The sequence below is a fragment of the Camelus bactrianus genome, chromosome 4, assembly GCF_048773025.1.
Source record: "Camelus bactrianus isolate YW-2024 breed Bactrian camel chromosome 4, ASM4877302v1, whole genome shotgun sequence".
Taxonomy (NCBI): domain Eukaryota; kingdom Metazoa; phylum Chordata; class Mammalia; order Artiodactyla; family Camelidae; genus Camelus; species Camelus bactrianus.
In genome coordinates, this window is record NC_133542.1 from 19,382,644 (window position 1) to 19,401,425 (window position 18,782).

The 18,782-nt window shown below is 40.8% G+C and overlaps 1 protein-coding gene and 1 long non-coding RNA gene across 10 annotated transcripts in view; one reads left to right on the forward strand and one right to left on the reverse strand.

Moving 5' to 3' along the window:
• PLIN2 (perilipin 2) overlaps positions 1-18,782 on the forward strand; it is a 76,342-nt gene that overhangs the window by 44,350 nt on the left and 13,210 nt on the right. For 3 of the 8 annotated variants that reach the window (XM_074361525.1, XM_010946027.3, XM_074361523.1), the window contains exon 4: positions 12,276-12,353. The exons of 2 other annotated variants lie outside the window; for them this stretch is intronic. In XM_074361525.1, coding sequence (XP_074217626.1) covers positions 12,308-12,353 — 46 coding nt within the window. In that variant the 5' untranslated portion in view covers positions 12,276-12,307. Of the gene's footprint in view, positions 1-12,275; positions 12,354-18,398; positions 18,573-18,636; positions 18,738-18,782 lie in introns of those variants that run through there. 3 more of the 8 variants (XM_074361527.1, XM_074361524.1, XM_074361526.1) reach the window with 3 other exon arrangements.
• Positions 997-18,697, reverse strand: LOC123614336 (uncharacterized). 2 transcript variants are annotated; one of them, XR_012506343.1, is made up of 5 exons: positions 18,559-18,697; positions 17,350-17,478; positions 14,728-14,915; positions 7,123-7,325; positions 997-5,444 (listed from the first exon to the last, which is right to left on the reverse strand). It is a non-coding gene; the product is annotated as an uncharacterized LOC123614336 (long non-coding RNA). The 2 variants fall into 2 exon arrangements; XR_012506342.1 differs by having other exon boundaries at positions 14,728-17,478.

Consider the following 18,782-nt stretch of genomic DNA (forward strand, 5'->3'; position numbering starts at 1 on the left):
CCAATCCAAAAATGGGCAGAAGACCTAAACAAACAATTCTCCAAGGACGAAATACAAATGATCAATAGGCACATGAAAAAATGCTCAATATCACTAATTATCAGAGAAATGCAAATCGAAACTACAATGAGGTATCACCTCACACCAGTCAGAATGGCCATCATTCAAAAGTCCACAAATGACAAATTCTGGAGAGGCTGTGGAGAAAAGGGAACCCTCCTACACTGCTGGTGGGAATGCAGTTTGATGCAGCCACTATGGAAAACAGTATGGAGATTCCTCAAAAGACTAGTAAGACTCACCATGTGACCCAGTAATCCCGCTCCTGGGCATATATCCAGAAGGAACCCTATTTCAGAAAGACACCTGCTCCCCAATGTTCATAGCAGCACTATTTACAATAGCCAAGACATGGAAACAGCCTAAATGTCCATCGACAGATGACTGGATAAAGAAGATGTGGTATATTTATACAATGGAATACTATTCAGCCATAAAAAATGACACCATAACGCCATTTGCAGCAACATGAATGTTCCTGGAGAATGTTATTCTAAGTGAAGTAAGCCAGAAAGAGAAAGAAAAATACCATATGAGATTGCTTATATGTGGAATCTAAAAAAAAAAAGGCCATAAATACAAAACAGAAGCAGACTCATAGACATAAAATACAAATTTGTGGTGGCCAAGGGGGAGAGGGGTGGGAAGGGATAGACTGGGAGTCCAAAATTTGTAGATACTGACAGGCATATGTAGAATAGATGAACAAGATTATACTGTATAGCACAGGGAAATATATACAAGATCTTGTGGTAGCTCACAGCGAAAAAAAATGTGACAATGTATGTTCATGTATAACTGAAAAATTGTGCTCTACACTGGAATTTGACACAACATTGTGAAATGACTATAACTCAATAAAAAATGTTGTAAAAAATATAGCTGTGTTTAATTCAATTATGTAAACTTATAAGATTCCATTTCACAAAGCTTTCTGTTTGGTTTACATGCAGACTTTGAGGTTTCTTTTGTTGTTGTTCTTTGTTTAATAATTTGTCTTCTACCATGCTCCTCTCCACTTTTCACTAATGCCCTGGGGTTTATTTTATGCTGGCCAGCCTAGAGATTCTCGGAATTTACACAGGCCAGAAGCGCTACCATTTACAGGTTGCCCTTATGGTTTGGCAGAGGATATAATAAGCCCACAAGTGCTAGTCTAAGGAAGAAGCTGTTTAAGTATGTTGAAATGGTGTCACCAGGAGAATGGGGACATTGTGTAAGCTGTGTGCAGGACACTGTTTAATATGCGGGGCAGGGTGAGGAGACGGAGGAACCAGCAGGCTCTTACTTCTAGCTTCTTCCTGGAATTGGCTGGCAGTGGTCTGGCTGGCTGCTTGCACAAGTTTCCAGGACTCCATCATAAGTTTATTCTGAATGGACAGACTGTTTTGTCAAAACACTTAGGGCTTCCTTTGGTGTGCATCTAACTGGGAAAGAAAGCAGGAACCCCTTGGGGCCAGTATTCTAGGAATAGTGGACCCTGAATTAATGCATGGAAGAAAGGCTACAGAGTAAGGATGGTGGTAGAGAGGATTCAAAGCAACTCGAAAAAACTGAGGCAAAACTGAAGCAACCCTCAGAGGCAGCAAATGGGAGCACTGTAATGCTCACCTCCTGCTCACATGCCCCAATGGGGACAGAAAGTATGGCTGGAGAGTCGGAGGTAGATGCCAAAGCCAGAAAGGCCAAGAGAAAGTGAGAGTTCGAGCAGCAGTACTTGATTTGGTGAAGAAATGAAGAATGTCGTTTGGGAACTGCGTATGTACACAAGCAGGCCGGTGATCAGCAGGAATCAGCACCTCACACGTGCGAGTACGCACACAGACAGGGAGAATGAGACAGAGAGAAGGAACATCACCTTGTCCCTTAACAGCAGTTAGGATCCTCAGACATTAACTATATTTAGGTCTATCCCAAAGCCGGGGGTATAAATGTGTCCTCTGTTGTGTTTGTTGTATGGCAGGGCCTCCTTGAATATAGCGTGTTCTTCTTTGGGAGTCATGGAAACTGGGCTCTTGTGTGCTAAATTATTTGCATGCCCAGGATCACAAAATTCCTCACCTCACCTCCAACTTCTTCATCCACACATTTTGAGAGCTCTACCTAACAATCCAGTTCTAACACACGCCTTTGACTAAGCATGAAGTTTGTGGTTACCGTCGATACTAGATTAAACCCCTGTGGCCATTAGCCATTTTCTGAGTAGCCTGAAGAATCAAATATAAACAAGAGGAGGGGAATGAGGAGTAGGGGATAGGCTACCAGGGCTCGGGGGACAAGGACCTGAAGGGAAACTGCTCATACTGACAGACGAAGACAGTGCCTACAGACCCAAGAGAAGGAGTCACAGGAAGAGGAAGAGGGGGCTTCTGCTTTTTCCAAGATTTATATCTGCACAATTTCCTACCTAAATCGGATGATTGGTAAGAAGTTGCCAAACCTTCTCAAGGACCCCAACAGCTGTTTGGAGATTGAATTAGGGATTCTCAGTGATGGACAGGACCATCACAAGAAAGATTTACATACAGCTAATGATGGTAATATGTGATCCATTGCTAAGGGATATGCTGCTCTTTGTATATTAACCTTGTATCTTGCAATAATCTTTGCCATAATCACTTATTAGTTCCAGGAATTCTTTTGTTGGTTCTTCTGGATTTTCTACATAACTATCATGTCATCTATGAACAAATATAGTTTTATTTCTTCCTTCCCAAACTGTATACCTTTTATTTCCTTTTCTTGTTTTATGGCATTAGTTAGAATTTCCAGTACAATATTGAAAAGGATTGGTGAGAGGGGACATCTTTGTCTTGTACCTGACCTTAGTGGGAAAGCTTCAAGTCTCTCACATTAAGTATGATGCATTTTTGTTTTTAAATGTACTCTGTTATGCTTTCTGCTTACAAAGATAGAAATACAGCTCATTAAACATTTTCAAATGTTGTAAGAAATATGTAATGTGAAAAAGGAAGTGTTTTTTTTTTACAATCTCTGCCCACCTACCCCAAATTGCCATTGCCAGTTATTTGGTCTGTCTCTCAAGGTGACACACTGTGATTTTGAACCAGTTTACGTCTTACCACACAATATCTCTGACCAAAAAAGACTGTGCCACAAACTGAGATTTCTTGACAGTTTGAGGTACACATACCAAGCTGTGTGTATGTTTATATGTAGAATAGACAGAATAAATGTGATGAAATCACCCCTGTTCCTTTTCTGGGAAATGCTTTTAGTTCTTGATTTCTATCTTTTATAGGAAATTGTGTTATGAACTAAGTAGCCAGATAATTTATTTAACATGAATATGTTAAAATTTAGTTCAGTCACAGAGTGCCCTAATCAGAATTATCACAGTGAATGAATGAATGAATGAATGAACTGATTACTAATCATGAGCCAGATATGTGCTCACCTGTTGGAGAGTTGTCAAGAACATGGTAGCCTAGGTATGGTTTCTACCCAGTGATCCCTGAAGTTCTTATGAGCACATGAAGGGAAGAGGCCACGTCTTAGATGCCTAGCAAGGGTATCCTGGAGTGTTGGCTTGAGAACTCCTTTTGTAAATGGTTTTTTGGGAACCGTCAGTTTTAACTTGGACACCCTCATGGACATGCAACCATGTGCCTTTGGGGATGCACCACCCACCAAGCAGAACCAGAGATTGGTGCTGGCTACATGGGGATACATGTTGCTCAGAGAAGGCAGGTGTAGAGGCCTTAAGGTGACTATGAATGCATCCTGTGACACTGTGGCTGCTTCTGCACAGTTTCTGCTTCCAAACCCACACCCACACTTTTCCAGAACATTTAAGAGAACATGTCTTGGTTTATGAATTAGACTTACAATTCTGAGAGTCCCTAACTGGCCATCTCCAAGGAGCTGTGGGAGTTCCTTACCCAGGTACATATGTAAAAGGTCACAGCTGGATTTTCTAGAACAAATAAGCTGCCCTTATTTACTGGCTATCTGTAATCAAGCTGCTAGGTAAAATTTAGCAATCATCACTGATGCCTCTGGCTAATTGTTTAGTTTTTGAGCATTAAGTACAATCTAATAAAAAATCTTTTATTAAAAAAATACACTTTTCAGGGGGGAGGGCATAGCTCAGTGGTAGAGTGTATCCTTAGCATGCATAAGGTCCTGGGTTCAATCCCCAGTACTTCCATTAAAACAAACAAACAAACAACAAACAAACAGACTTAATTACCTGCTCCCCAGCAAAAAGAAAAATCTAAAAAAAAAAAAAATTCTTTTCTAGGTAAAGCTACAGAAACAATAAAAAGATTGTGGCTTCCAGGGGTTTGGGGAGAGGGAGGGAGGGAGGAATGAATAGATGGAGCACAAGGGATTTTAGGGCAATGAAATTATTCTGTATGATACTATAGTGTGGCTACATGTCATTATGCATTTGTCAAAACCTATTAAATGTACAATATCAAGAGTGAACCCTAATGTAAACTATGGACTTTGGTTGATAATAATGTGTCCATGTTGGTTCATCAATTGTACCAAATATGCCACACTGATGAGGGATGTTGAGGGAAGGGGAGTACATATGTGTGGGTGGGGAGGTCTATGTGCAAACTCAGTATTTTCTGCTCAATTCTGCTATAAACCTGAAGCTGCTCTAAAAAATAAAGTCTACTAAAAAAAAAAAACAAACCTCCCCCCTCAAAAAAAGAAAAATGAGCTGTAATCGTCCTACAAATGATAACCATAATTAACATTTTGGTATAATTTTTTGTAAAATCCCCATACTTTAATAATCTTTCAATAAATAGATGTTATACAGTTATATGATAAAGTTTTCCTTTCTCCTTTTACTTCAACTTAAGTGTAGCTATGATGTTTCTTTTTTTTTTTCTTTAGAGAAATGACTTATTATTTGTATTTTTCAAAAACATTTGGCCATGAATTATTTTTATCCAATCCTAATGGCAACCTTAAGGGTTTTAGATATCTGTGTCCTTCTGGATAAAGACACATAGAGCTATGGTGTTTACTTATGAAAGTATGAAAATATATTCTGTTAACTACAGACTGAGAAGCAGACAATAAATGAGTTTGCTCTGTTTATTTAAATGCACATTTTGTCAAATGGCTTTCTTTTTTACTTACATTTTTTGAAGAAGTTGTGTTTAAAAGAAAGGTTTATATTGATCCACAGAGCAAATCCTTGGACCTTGATTAGCATTGCTTTAGTTTGATCCTAAAATGGGCTGTAACATTTCTTTCTTCTTCAAACTGTGATGCTTCTGTATTTCCTCCATGAGTGTTTGTAAGTATTTTTTCTTCAGAGATATCTTCAAATAAAGAGTCATGTTCCTTATATTGGAGTCATGCGGGTGACTGGGTAAACAGCCAGCCTGGGCACACCACTGCAGAATATTTAATATTCATGGTATATTTAGTGAAAAAAATAAGCTATGGAATAATATTGGTAATACAAACCCACTTTTATGAAAATGAAAGTTAGATAAATATAGTTACATAGAAAAAATATGGGAATGCTATAATCCAAAATATCAACAGTGGTTATTTCTAGATGGTAGAGTTATGGGTGATTATGATGACTTCATTCATGTTTAAAGTTAAAATTTTTTCATAAATATGCATATATTACATTTTTCATTTTTTAATAATCAAAGTGTTATTTTATGGTAAGATCATAGTCTTTATTGATGAAAACCAAAATGATACTTCAATAAAGAAAACTGTATTTATTTCCATTATCCTCTTTCTCCCATTATCTCTCCTCTAAAACATTCATCAAACTAAGTGCTATGTGGTTTCCTCTCAACTCTTGAAAGGAGGTTTTGAGAAGCAGAAATTATGTCAAGAGGAATCGAGTGGGAGGAGGAATAAAAAGACAGCGAGCGTGTCATATGTATGACAGTCTATTTAATTCAGCTCTATATTACCTAGGTACATATGGAGTCAGCTATTTTGTATTTCTAAGATTATATCTAGTAACCTGGAAGGCCAGCCTGAAGCTCCTTAATGTGTGTGTTTTGGGGGAGTGTGGTGTTTTTGAGTCCATATTCCATTACCTTCCTCTTATACCTAATCAAAATCTAAGTGACCAGTGTAAATGGGGGGAAGGGGCGGGCAGTAGCTAACTGATCTGTATTTCAGTTTCAGAAAAATGGTCTTCCTTTTCTTCTTCTTAGACAGTAGGCTAGAGTGATTTAAGTTTGCTAAAGCTAAAAATGAAAATTTCTGGAGCATTGGAAAAGTGATGTTGCTTTGATAGATGCCATTCTCACAAGCATAACTTTGTGTCACATACCTATTTTTAATTTTTTTTTAAGTTCAGTGTTCTAACATTTAAAGGTCATCAAAAACAGATGGATTTGTTGGTTTTTTTTTTTTAACAGATATGTTAAAATAATATCAGGACTACTATTAATATGGTCTTAAATTTTAGATCAATTCTGAATTCTTGATGAATTATATAACATTCATAGTAGTGTGGCTATGCATGTCTGCTGAACTTTGGATCATGATATATACTTTTACTTAGGGAAGCTTTTTGGGTTTTTCTTTAGTGAAATATTAAATCAAATGTGGAACTCTGATTAACTGACTCAGATAAAAGGAATGACTTGTACTTGGATGACAAAAATGGATCCTGACCTTGAGGGTTTCAGTCTGCAGCTCAGAGAGTGGGCAGATTCTGGAAATGGCACTGGTGCTGGTTGGTAAAGTCATGTTTCTCACAATTTCCTCAGCTGTTTGTTGAATCATTAAGAACTGCTAAATTGTCTCTGTCAGAGGCCAACCTAGGAAAAGCATCTTTGCCAAATCCAAATCCAGAGCAGAATGTGAGGCTGACAGTGAATATAACAGCCAAGTCACTCCCGAAACTTTTGGCTCCATCATCTTTCCAAAATCAACATACTTAAACAAAAACAAAAACAAATCCACCTCTCCCACCCCTACTTCCCACCTTGCTCTCCACCAATAGGAGGTCTCAGAGAAATGGAAGGATTAGGCATTTTCACAAAGAAGAAGCCAGGCCCAAAGGACCATTTGCCAAGGGTAACTGGCCCATACCTTTTGCCTTCAACAAAACTGCTGAAGAAGCCATCCCAGGAGAAGGCACTTGGCTGAAGATCTGTGCCCAAGCCATTGTCGTGCATGCAGACACACATAGAGACCCACTGGGTTAGATAATCAGTAGAGTCTGTTCCTGCTCTAGGGTGGTCATCGAGTCTTTGTGGCCCAAATTAAAATGACCTGACTATGATTCTGAATTTCTGAGAAAGAGAAAAAAAGAAATAAACATGTTATCCACAGGCCTGATGCCCTTTGGGAACTGATCGAGCCTGGGGACGGACACAGAGGCAGTATATGGAGCCTGCGAGTGCAGGTGTGTCTGTTTGGGGCAGACTTTCGTAACTTCACGTACCTCCTTCCCTGTTGAACAACTCCTTCCTGATCCCCTAAGGAAATGCCCCTCACTTTTTGTTTTCGTTTTGCTTTCTTTCCTACTCCCTCATTCCCTCTTGCTCTTTAACTTTCATTTAACAAGATTTTACTCGTGTTCTATAGACATTTATCCTTCAAAGACAGCATGATATAGCTGAAAGGTTGTAGACAGGATCTTTGACTCAACTCTATAGCTTACAGAGTAAACTTGGACAGGTGCCTTGGAGTCAGAGCACAGAATAGGAATAGCATGTCCTTGCTACTTTTACATGAGAACATATTTTGTAAATTGTTTTTTAAAAAAAAGATTTTTATTAACTTATAAATTATCCTGGGAGAGAGCAGTTAATAAACTAGTCTTTGGCATTTGGTTTTGAGTTCATTTATAACATGCATTTGACTTTTTAGTTGAGAGCACAGACTTGTTAGGATGAGAGTGTATTGGGAGACTCCAAGCACACAAGGAACATACGTGTACCCAGGGAAAGGAGGATTCCCTAAGGAGGAGAAAAGGGGCTGAAAGAGTAAGTGAGGGCCCAGAAAATACTTTGTCTGCTTTTTTTCCCCCACGGTCAAGCCCGGATTGTTTGTGACCGGGATACGCAGTGGACCATGGCCTCCAGGTGGAGCTGCTCACGTTACCAAGGACAAAGGCCACTCATCCTGCAAAGCAAACTGTCATGCTCTAGCAACCCCAAATTGTGTATGTTCTTGGGGTTATTGGGCCTTGACGTTGGGAACTGGCTCTCTTTCTAGCTTTGGGGCTGGCCAGTAAGCTTGAGTTAGCGTTTAAATTAATAAATATATGTTATAAAGGGCAATTCTTTATGCCAAAATGATTTGATGAACAGGCTTATTGTTGAATTGTATTTTTGTATGCATTGTGGAGAGGCCATGGAGTCAGACACCTCACGTTCTGGTTTCAACTCTGCCATCTGTGGTGCCTTAGGCAAATCATTCAGCTGCTTTGTCCCTCAGAAGAGTCCAGTTTGAATGCAGCTCTCTTAAAGTGTAGTTCTTACGTTGTCTGTATCAGAATGACCTGGGCTACTTTTTAAACATTTCTGGAGGGTTTCCTAAATGAGGTGAATCAGAATCTCTGGGGATGAAACGGAATCCCCCTAAAACCGAGTTCCTCTCTCGAGTTTATGATGAACCTCTTTATCCAAAACTGTACTCCCTTTCTTGTCCCACCTCTGTTCCCCTCAGGATTGAGAAGCATCAAAGGAAAGGGAAGACTGAAACCAAGCAGGATCCTGCAGGGCCCTCCTGGGTACGAAAGCCCCACTGTGTCCCCCAATTAATTAAAAAGGATTTTTTTATTGAAGTACCGTCAGTTTTAATGTGTCAATTTCTGGTGTACAGCACAATGTCCCAGTCATGCATATACATGCATATATTTGTTTTCATATTTATTTTGCATTAAATGTTATTATAAGATATTGAACATAGTTCCTTGTGCTATACAGAAGAAACTTTTAAAATCTATTTTTATATATAGTGGCTAACATTTATAAATCTGAAACTCCCAAATTTAACCCTTCCCAGTCCCTTTCCCCAGTAACTATAAGATTGTTTACTATGTCTGAATCTGTTTCTGTTTTGTAGATGAGTTCATTAGTGTCCTCTTTTTTCCATTTTTTTAAATTCCGCATATAAGTGATATCATATGGTATTTTTCTTTCTTTCTGGCTTACTTCACTTAGAATGATGATCTCTAGGTTCATCCATGTTGCTGCAAATGACATTATTTTATTATTTTTGTGGCTGAGTAGTATTCCATTGTATAAATATACCGCAACTCCTTTATCCAGTCATCTGTTGATGGACATTAAGTTGTTTCCATGTCTTGGAGATTGTATACAGTGCTGCTATGAACATTGGGGTGCATGAATCTTTTTGAATTTGAGTTCCCTCTGGATATGTACCCAAAAGTAGGATTGCTGGATCATATGGTAAGTCTATTTTTAGTTTTTTGAGGAATCTCCATACTGTTTTCCATAATGGCTGCACCAAACTACATTCCTATCAACAGTGTAGGAGGGTTCCTTTTTCTCCATGCCCTCTCCAGCATTTATTGTTTGTGGACTTTTGCATGATGGCCATTCTGACTGGTGTGAGGTGATACCTCATTGTAGTTTTGGTTTGCATTTCTCTGATAATTAGTGATAGTGAGCATTTTTTCATGTGCCTATTGGCCATTTGTATGTTTTCATTGGAGAACTGCTTGTTTAGGTCTTCTGCCTATTTTTAGATTGGGTTGTTTGTTTTTGTTATTAAGTTGTATGAGCTGTTTATATATTCTGGAAATTAAGCCCTCATCAGTCTCATCATTTGCAAATATTTTCTCCCATTCTGTAGGCTGTCGTTTTGTTTTGCTTATGGTTTCCTTTGCTGGGCAGAAGCTTATGAGTTTAATTAGGTCCCATTTGTTTATTTTTGCTCTTATTTCTATTGCCTGGGTAGACTGCCCTAGGAGAACATTGCTAAGATTTATGTCAGAGAATGTTTTGCCTATGTTTTCTTCTGGGAGATTTATTGTATCTTGTCTTATATTAAGTCTTTAAGCCATTTTGAATTTATTTTTGTGTATAGAGTAAGGGATTGCTCTAACTTCATTGATTTACACGCTGCTGTCCAGTTTTCCCAACACTACTTGCTCAAGAGACTGTCATTTCTCCATTGTATATTCTTGCCTCCTTTGTTGAAGATTAATTCACCATAGGTCTGTGGGTTTCTTTCCCAATTCTTATTTGTAGAAAAGGTTTTAGTCTCCTAGGCCTTCCCTGAGTTTCAAAGAGTAGGCAAAGCAGTAAATAATTAAGGAAGTGAGGGAATGCAAAAACAAAGAAAAAGCAGCTAAGCAAGAAAAGTAATGACAGTAGTTCAGCAATAAAACAGAGTCCTAGTTGCCCCTGAAGGGATATAACTAACCAGAAATTTGACGATTAAGATTCCTGAGACATTACCCTGTTACTTCACCACCAACCATTAAGAAGACAGTCCATGAGCTGCGACCCTCATGTCAAATGTTGCCTTTTAAAACCCTCCCCTGAAAGCCATAGGGGAATTTCGGTCTTTTGAGCATTAGCTACCTGTTCTCCCTGCCTGTTACCTTGCAATAAATGCTGTACTTTCCTTTCGCACAAACTGGTGTCAGTAGCTTGGCTTCACTGCACGGCAGGCAAGCCCAAGTTTGGTTTGGTAACAGGAATGAGACCCCAGAATCTGTATTTTTAATAAGTGCCCCAGGCCACTGTCATGCACACAGAGACCTACTGGATAGGACCATAGACAGGATCTCTTCCTGTTGTCCAACCCAAGTTCATAGCCCAATGGACAGTGAGGCCAAACAAGCCAAAATGTCAGAGTTTGGAACAGAAAAAGTTTTGCTGCAGGGTACCAAGCAAGGAGAAGGGGCAGCTCACACTTAAAGACCCAAACTTCCTAATGGTTTTAGGGGAAGAGTTTTTAAAGGCAACATTTTGGGGCGAGGGCTGTAGGTTGTGTGACTTTCTGATGGGTTAGTGGTAAGGTAACAGGGTCATGTCTCAGGAATCTCAAACTTTTGGTTCCAACCAGTCTGGGGTGGAGTGCTTGTGGTCTGCATGTAGTCGCCATCCTCCACGGGTTAGGGGTCTCAGTGTCTGCAGATACTAGCTCAAAGATATGCATCGGATTGTTATCTATATCCCTGCAGGAGGACTGGGCGTTCTGTGACTCTATTGTCCTACTAACTGCTTAAGTCTGCTCTTTGGAACTCAGGGAAAGCCTAGGCTAGGCTGAAGCTTTTTCCTACAAGCAAGAAACAGGGGACGCAGAAAGGCTTTTGGACCAGGGAGTGAAACAGAGCAGCACCCTGTGGGGTGCTTCTCTTCATTCAGCCTCCTTGACCTTCCCGGAGTTCCACAGGGCAGATTCAAACATTTGCTGTTCAGGGAAGGGAGGGAATGCAGAGACAAGGGAGAAACAGTCAAGAAACAGTAGCACACCCTTGGCTCATGGTTCTGGTTTCTCCTCAAGGAATATATAGGACATTTTTGAGTTCTTCAGGGACTAAGGCTCCCCACCCAGGTGGAGCATGGCAACTTCAGGCTGAGCACAAGATTCCTAGAACACCACCATGTTACCTCAGCACCAACCAGTCAGAAGAAAGTCACACACCCTGATGTCCTCACCCCAAATTTTGCCTATAAAAACTTTCCCCCTAAAACCATCAGGGATTTTGGGTTTGTTGAGCACGAGCTGCCTGTCCTCCTTTCTTGGCCCTGCAACAAATCTTTCTCTGCTCCCTACACCGACATTTAGGTTTGTTTGGCCTCACAATGTGATGGGCACACAAACTTTTATCCGGTAACAGGAGAGCCCCACAGGATCCTGCTTGGTTTTATTCCTGCTCTAAAATTCTGTTAATTCTCATGACCTGAATTTTGGTTAGCTTTTTTTTTTTTTTTTTCCTGTGAGCAAAGCAAAATTAAAAGGAGAAAGGAAATGACATTGGCTAAGAACCTACTATTTGCCTGGCTCTGTGTTTGGCACCTTATACACACATTACCTTATTTTTCTGCACGATAACCCTTTAAGGTGGTGGTATTATTATCACTGTAGTATGAATAGATTCACAGTTGGGATATGTACAAACTTCTAGTTACAGGATGAGTAAGCTCTATACGTAATGTACAGCATGGTGACTACAGATAACTATACTGTATTGTGTACTTGAAAGTTGCTTAGAGGATAGTGTCAGGAATGAAGAAATTTTCCTTTTCCCCCTCTAGGTTCTTCTGGTTGGTTGGAGAATTGAACTGACATGAGACAGATTAACAGGGGAAGATCAAACAAAAGTTTAATAACAGGTATACAAGGGAGAAGCCCAGAAAAACTGAGTAACTCCTCAGAATGGCTGAAACTTTCATCTTAACCATCATTTTCAGCTAAAGACAAAAGAGGAGGTTGGGGTAGTGGTTTGGGACCTCAAAAGGGAGGAAGGCAATTCACATGAGTTGGAAAAATAAATATTTGGTAAATACATGTTTGCTGGGCCATGCAGGGATGATGTGACACAATTTCCCCCACCACACCTAGTCCATATTCTTTGCAGATATCCCTGGTGATAGCTATACTATTCCAGGAACAGGCCCTTTATCTAAATTCTTTAGGCAGCTAAGTGGGAGGTAAAAAGAAAGAATTTCTTAGTCTTCTGTTTCTTAAAAATAATCAGCCTAAATTAATCTTCATGCCAAAGAGACACATTTTGGGGTGGCAAGTTTTGCTCCCCTACAGTAATTTAAAAAGTTCTCATCACAAAAACATATAAAAGTTGTAAATATGTGAGGTGATGGATGTATCAACTAACTTTATTTTGGTAATTATTCTTCAATATATACATATGTAAAATCACTACACTGTATACCTCAAACTTACACAATGTTATATGACTACTATATCTCAATAAAGCTGGAAACAAAAAGGTTGGGATTCTGACCTAAAAATCAATATTCACCCCCACACACAGTATGATGCTATCCTAAGAAACTACAAAAGAGCACCTTATCTGTATACAATAGATCACTGTTTCAGGAATTGTTTCTTCATCCTTGCGGAATCACTGAGTTTCTCCTAATGTGAATATTAATTACCTGATATAATGATGATAATATAAAAACTATATGTGCCATCTTAATTTCTCTTTGCTTTACTTATTTATTTACTTATTTTAAATGTATTCTTTTTGTATTTTATGCATCTTCTAAGGCAATTTAAGTCCTTTGTGTGTGGTGGGGAATACACTGGATATAAATAACAGAAAGAAAGCTATTTTCTGTATTCACTTAATAATTGCATTCGCTTAAAGAGAATTAAAAATGCATGAAATTGTGACATCCCAGGATAATTTCAGTTTATAAAATCTCAAACCTATAACTAGGTACAAGATGGAGGGGAAGACAAATAGAATCAGATCAGAAATTGATTTTCAGTTTGATGAAGTCTATCTTCTGATTGCTTCTACTGGAGTTACGAATTTCAGACAGAGAAGGGCAGGGGCCCTGGAAGGCTAAAAGATGTGAAGTTCATTTGGGCAGAAGGAGGTTCATTCTCTTGGAAACCAAGTCAAGATGAAGCCCATGTGAAAGAGGAATTGCCTTTTCCCTTCAAGGTATTTGGAGGGGTGTGAAAAAAGAATGGCAGAGGATCAAGTTCAGGGGTGAGTGGAGAGGCAGATTACTCACGTCACCCAAGAAATTCTTCCTGCTGGTGACCAGTTTGAATGGAATTTTAACTGTTCAAAACAAAAATCATCTGGCTTCATGATTCATTACTTGTGACCCGTTATCTTTGTCTCTGGTCCATGAGAAAGGTAGTTTTATCTACTTTCTAGCTCAGGTGAAAAGAAGAAATGAACAGAGTGACACTTCCCCTGTGTTTGGATAAGGCTGTCTTGTGACAAGGGAATAGGAAAAGGCACCTGTGTGGGTTGAGATATGTTTATAGAAATGACACTGTAAAGTTATAAACAATGTGAGGTATTGTTATTTTTTGGATGAAGATAATATAGCTGGGAGGAGCCCTAGATACCATCTGACTCCATCTTATAGGCATTCAGGCCTACGTGGGCCAAGTGTATTTACTAAGAGCACACACCAAGCACTGCTAAACAGTGTAGATTCCAGAGTCAGGCATACCTGGTCTGAGGCCCAGTTCTGCCACCGACTGCTTGGTAATGTTGAGGCTGAAGAGGGCCTCACAGAAGTGAAGAGCTGAGTCATGCAGAAAGAGTAGAGTTTGCCAGACTGACAGGTACTCAAGGCAGGGGAAACAAGGGTTTGTCCAAAGAGAGAAGGGATGAGAGGAGGAGCACGCTTCCTGGAGGTGAATGCAGGATATAGTGCTTAGTGGGGAGGGAAGAAAAAAAACGGTGAGCGGTGGGGAAGGAGGCAGTTGCCCTACCTCTGCAAGAGGAAACTTCAAGCCAGATTTTTTTTCCTAGCTATTTTATTATTACTTTGTATCAATAATACACCCAGGTTGAGTTGCTCCAAACTCTACGAAATGTGTCCTTGTCAACAGGGCCTCCCATGCTTTGTAGTCCAGGAAGGAAGGTTAGACAGGAGCCGGGATATTGCTGGTTCCCTGCAGCCCCTTCAGTTTCCCCTCTGAGCAAGGCTCTCCTGGGCACGAAGGCTCTGGTGTGGTTAGAAAACATTAATAACAGCTCCCATTTATATGTACTTGGCATTATTCTGTTCAATGTGTTGATTCATTTAATCCTCACAGAATCCTTAGAGTCAGCACCACTTATTTTTTCCTTTTCTCAACTTTTCAAAACTTCCAAAAATATAAGTATAGCATACTTATAAAAATGTAAGTGTCCAGTTTAATGAATTTCCACAAAAAGAGCAGACACATGTAACTAGCACCTAGAACAAGAAAAAGGTTATCAGCACACAGTAGGTCCCTGGTGGCCCCATCCGGTCACTAGCCCTCCCCACCTTGCAAAGCAACTCTCATTCTTATTTTTTTTTTTAAAGAGAGTTTGTTTTTAGTGGAGGTACTCATGCAGGAAAAAAATAGACGTGGGGCGTGAGGAGGGCCGTGTCCCAGGTCTCGGTTGAGCCCCTGGGACGTGCCCCGCCAAATGTAGATCCTTGGATTTGAGCAGGAAAAAATTCAAGTGTGAGCCACAGTTAAGTAAAGGTAGATTTATTTAGAGAGATACATACTGTATAGAGTGTAAGGCAAGAGAAAGGCAAGGAAAGAGGTGTGGGAATTGGGTGCTCAGGTTAGAGTAACTTAGGTACACACTCCATAGACACTCTATACAGTAGGGCCCTCTCAGAAGAGGGAGCGGAAAAGGGCAGCCAGGTGTGGTGTTGCCAGTTTTTAATGGGCTCAGTAGCTTCACACGCTTACAGGTGGGACCATTCCAACTACCTTGGGGAAGAAGCTGGGATTCCCAGGAATTTGGCCACTGCCCACTCTTTGGCCTTCTGTGGTTAGCCCTGGGACTGTTTTGACGCCTGTGGGCATGTTATCGATCACACTAATATGTTAACAATGAGCATATAATGAAGCTCAAAGGCTACTAGAAGTCAAACCTCCCACCAACTTAATCCTTAAGGCCAACTGGGAGTTGAATCTTCCACCATTTCAGTGTAAAATTGCTGTCATTCCTTGGATGGCTCTGCCCTGTCCCCTTCCCTCCTGTCTCAGTACTGGGGATTGAACCCAGGACTCGTGCATGCTAAGTATGCACTCTACCCCTGAGCTATACCCTCCCCCACATCCTTACTTCTGACAGCACAGCTTAGTTTGCTTGTTTTGTACAGTATTATCTGTAGGCAGCTTCTTTCACTTACATTGCATGTAGCTATAGGTCTGTTTATTCTCATTGTTGTATAATACCCTCAGCCTTTCATTTTGAAACATTGAAAGCCCCAGCAAAGTTGAAAAACTAGTACATCCAATGAACATCCATATACCCTTTACCTAGAACACGAAGGACTATTATTTCCACTTTATACACAAGGAAACTAGGTCAAAGAGGAATTAGGCAACTAGCTCAGGTTATGACCCTGGGATCTAGTCTCACCTAGCTTGCTGCTTAGTCAGTCACGAAGGTGGTCAAATAACATAACATCTCTGACTGATTCTCATTATTAAGATGAGAGTAATAGTCCCCATTTGAGTTTCCAGATTATTGTGAGGCTCAAATAATAAGGAACATGTGAAAGTGCTTTGTGAAGAGTAAAAAGGTGTTACTAAAAAAAATACTGTTAAAAATGTAGGTGCGTGGGCCTCACTCCCTGTAGCTCCTGATTCAGTAGGTCTGGGGTAGGAGGCGGAATGTTTCACAAGCACCCGAGGTGATGCTGATGCACTAGTCCCCAGGCCAACCATGAAAAAACACTTCTGTAAAACAAAGGTTCTCAAACTTTAGAGGCTATCAGAATCACCTGGGGGACTTGATTGTTCTTGTCACTAGCTCCATGTTCTCCCAGACTTGAGAAGATGAAAGAAAGGAGCAGGTAAAGAATCCAGAGAGCTTTATGCTCTGGGGGCGTGGAGAGCCTAGCCCCCAACATTAGCCTCTGGAGCCCTTGCCTTCTGAGGCACAGAGAAGCAGAGGGAAGCTTGCTTATCCTTAAAGAGGGCAAGTGACTCACAGGTTTAAAACAAACAAAAAGAAGGAGGCATTTGTAGGTGAAAGGACAAGAGCCTTCTGTTGCAAAATAAAAGGTCAGATTAGTGAGAAGTTAAAAAAAAAACCAAAAAACCCCAACAACAACAACCATCAGGACTCAAAATCCAGTACAGGCCGTTTTACTTCAGGGCAAGGATAGATTAGTAATAGGCACACCAAACCTCAGCTTAGAGCACCAACAAAGATGGAGAGCAAAAAGAAGAGAAAAAAGTAGTACTTTGATTGCTTAAAGCACTGAAGATGTAAACACAGGAAAAAAACAAAACAGAGAATTTTGGACTTCTTAACAGTGATCTACGATAGTACTGTATTTTATTTTGAATTACCTGGTGTATGTAGGGGGGAGATACTGTAATTATTTTATTCTTGCTGGGGGTGTCCAGATGTCTTCATTCGTGTATAAGAGATACATTTTTAATGGGTCAGTTTAGAGCTTTAAATATGATAAACAGTATGTATGTGCATGGAACATTAGTTAAGTAATTGAGGTGAATGCCTTTGAGGGTTTCTCACAGTGCAAACTTGGTAACTTGACAAAGCCTGCTCCTGGGCTCCAGCATCCTCGCCGCCTTCGCTTGCTCCCAGTTCTGGAGGCCAAGGACCTGGCACCAGCTCCCTCTCGCACCTCCCACCTGTCCTTTATTGTTTACCTTCTCGGAGAGAGGGCTGGGGAGGCCGAGGCCCGCTGCGATGTCATCAGATCCCAGGCCACTCACTCGAGGAGAGGTCTGCTCGGGTGGTTGCACAGCTTGTTCACTCACATAATCTGGTGCAAGTCCCTGCATTTTACACAAGAAAAAACTAGGACTCAGATGTTGATAATTTGTTTCTTCAAAAAAGAAAAAAAAAAAGGCCAGTTTGCGAAGTAAACATAAGTAGCTAATGAAAATGATCTGTCAAGCCATGAAAGACATGGAAGAAACTTAAAAGACATATTACTAAATGAAAGAAGCCAGTCTGAAAAGGCTACAAAATGTACCATTCCAACCAAATGACATTCTGGTAAAGGTATAGCTTACAGAAACAATAAAAAGATCACGGTTTCCATGTGTTTAAGGAGAGGGAGGGAGGGAGGAATGAATAGATGGAGCACATAGGATTTTTAGGGCAATGGAATTATTCTGTATGTAGTGGTGGCTACGTGTCATTATGCATTTGTCAAAACCCACAGAATGTACAACATCGAGTAAACCCTAATGTAAACTATACACTTGGGTTGATAATAATGTGCCCATGTTGGTTCATCAGTTGTACCAAATATGTCACACTGATGAGGGATGTTGAGGATAGGGGAGTATGTATGTGTGGGTGGAGAGGGCTATGTGCGAATTTAATTTTCTGCTCAATTCTTCCGTGAACCTGAAACTGCTCTAAAAGAAGAAAGTCTATTCAAAACAAAACAAAAGTAGCTACCATCTGGGAGTGATTTGTGTTTAAGTCTCCCTAAGGAAAAAAAAAAAAAAAAAGACCAACCAACGGTATTCTCAGGCCCTTTTTAGAAATTCCGATTCCACTTTAAATTCCACATATGTTTGAGGAACTGACTTTACAGTCAAAAGAGTAGCAAAACAAATCTCTACAGGGCTGTCATCCCTTAGAATTTCATAAAACTTTTATCAGTTATTTGTTTGCTATAAGTAACAGTCAGAGCGTCACTGTTTCCGTTTTTAAAGAGTTCTATTCCGAGGGCTGATAGAAATCAACAGGTTAGTTACTGTTCATTTGTCCGCGCGACTCCTCCACCGCCTTTTGCAAGAGCACAGAGCCGGCGTGGGCGGCGGCCGCATTTTCCCCGGGGGTCCCCTCAGTACCCCCGACCCAGACAGCGCCCCCAGCCCACGCAGACGGGGCCTCCACACCTGGACGCTGAGAGGCGAGGAGGCGGGGACCCGGGCCTCGGGGTGTCGGGTGTCCGGGGGCCGCGGGTCACGCGGCGCGGGGGCGGGGCGGGGGGGTATATAGCGCGGCGCCCGCGGGCCCTGCGCTGTGAGCGCCGCGTGGAGTCTCCGGGGCGCGCTCTTCTCGTTGCTGCCGGCCGGTGGGTGCGCACCCCGCCTCCACGGGCTCCAGGACGGACGCCGGC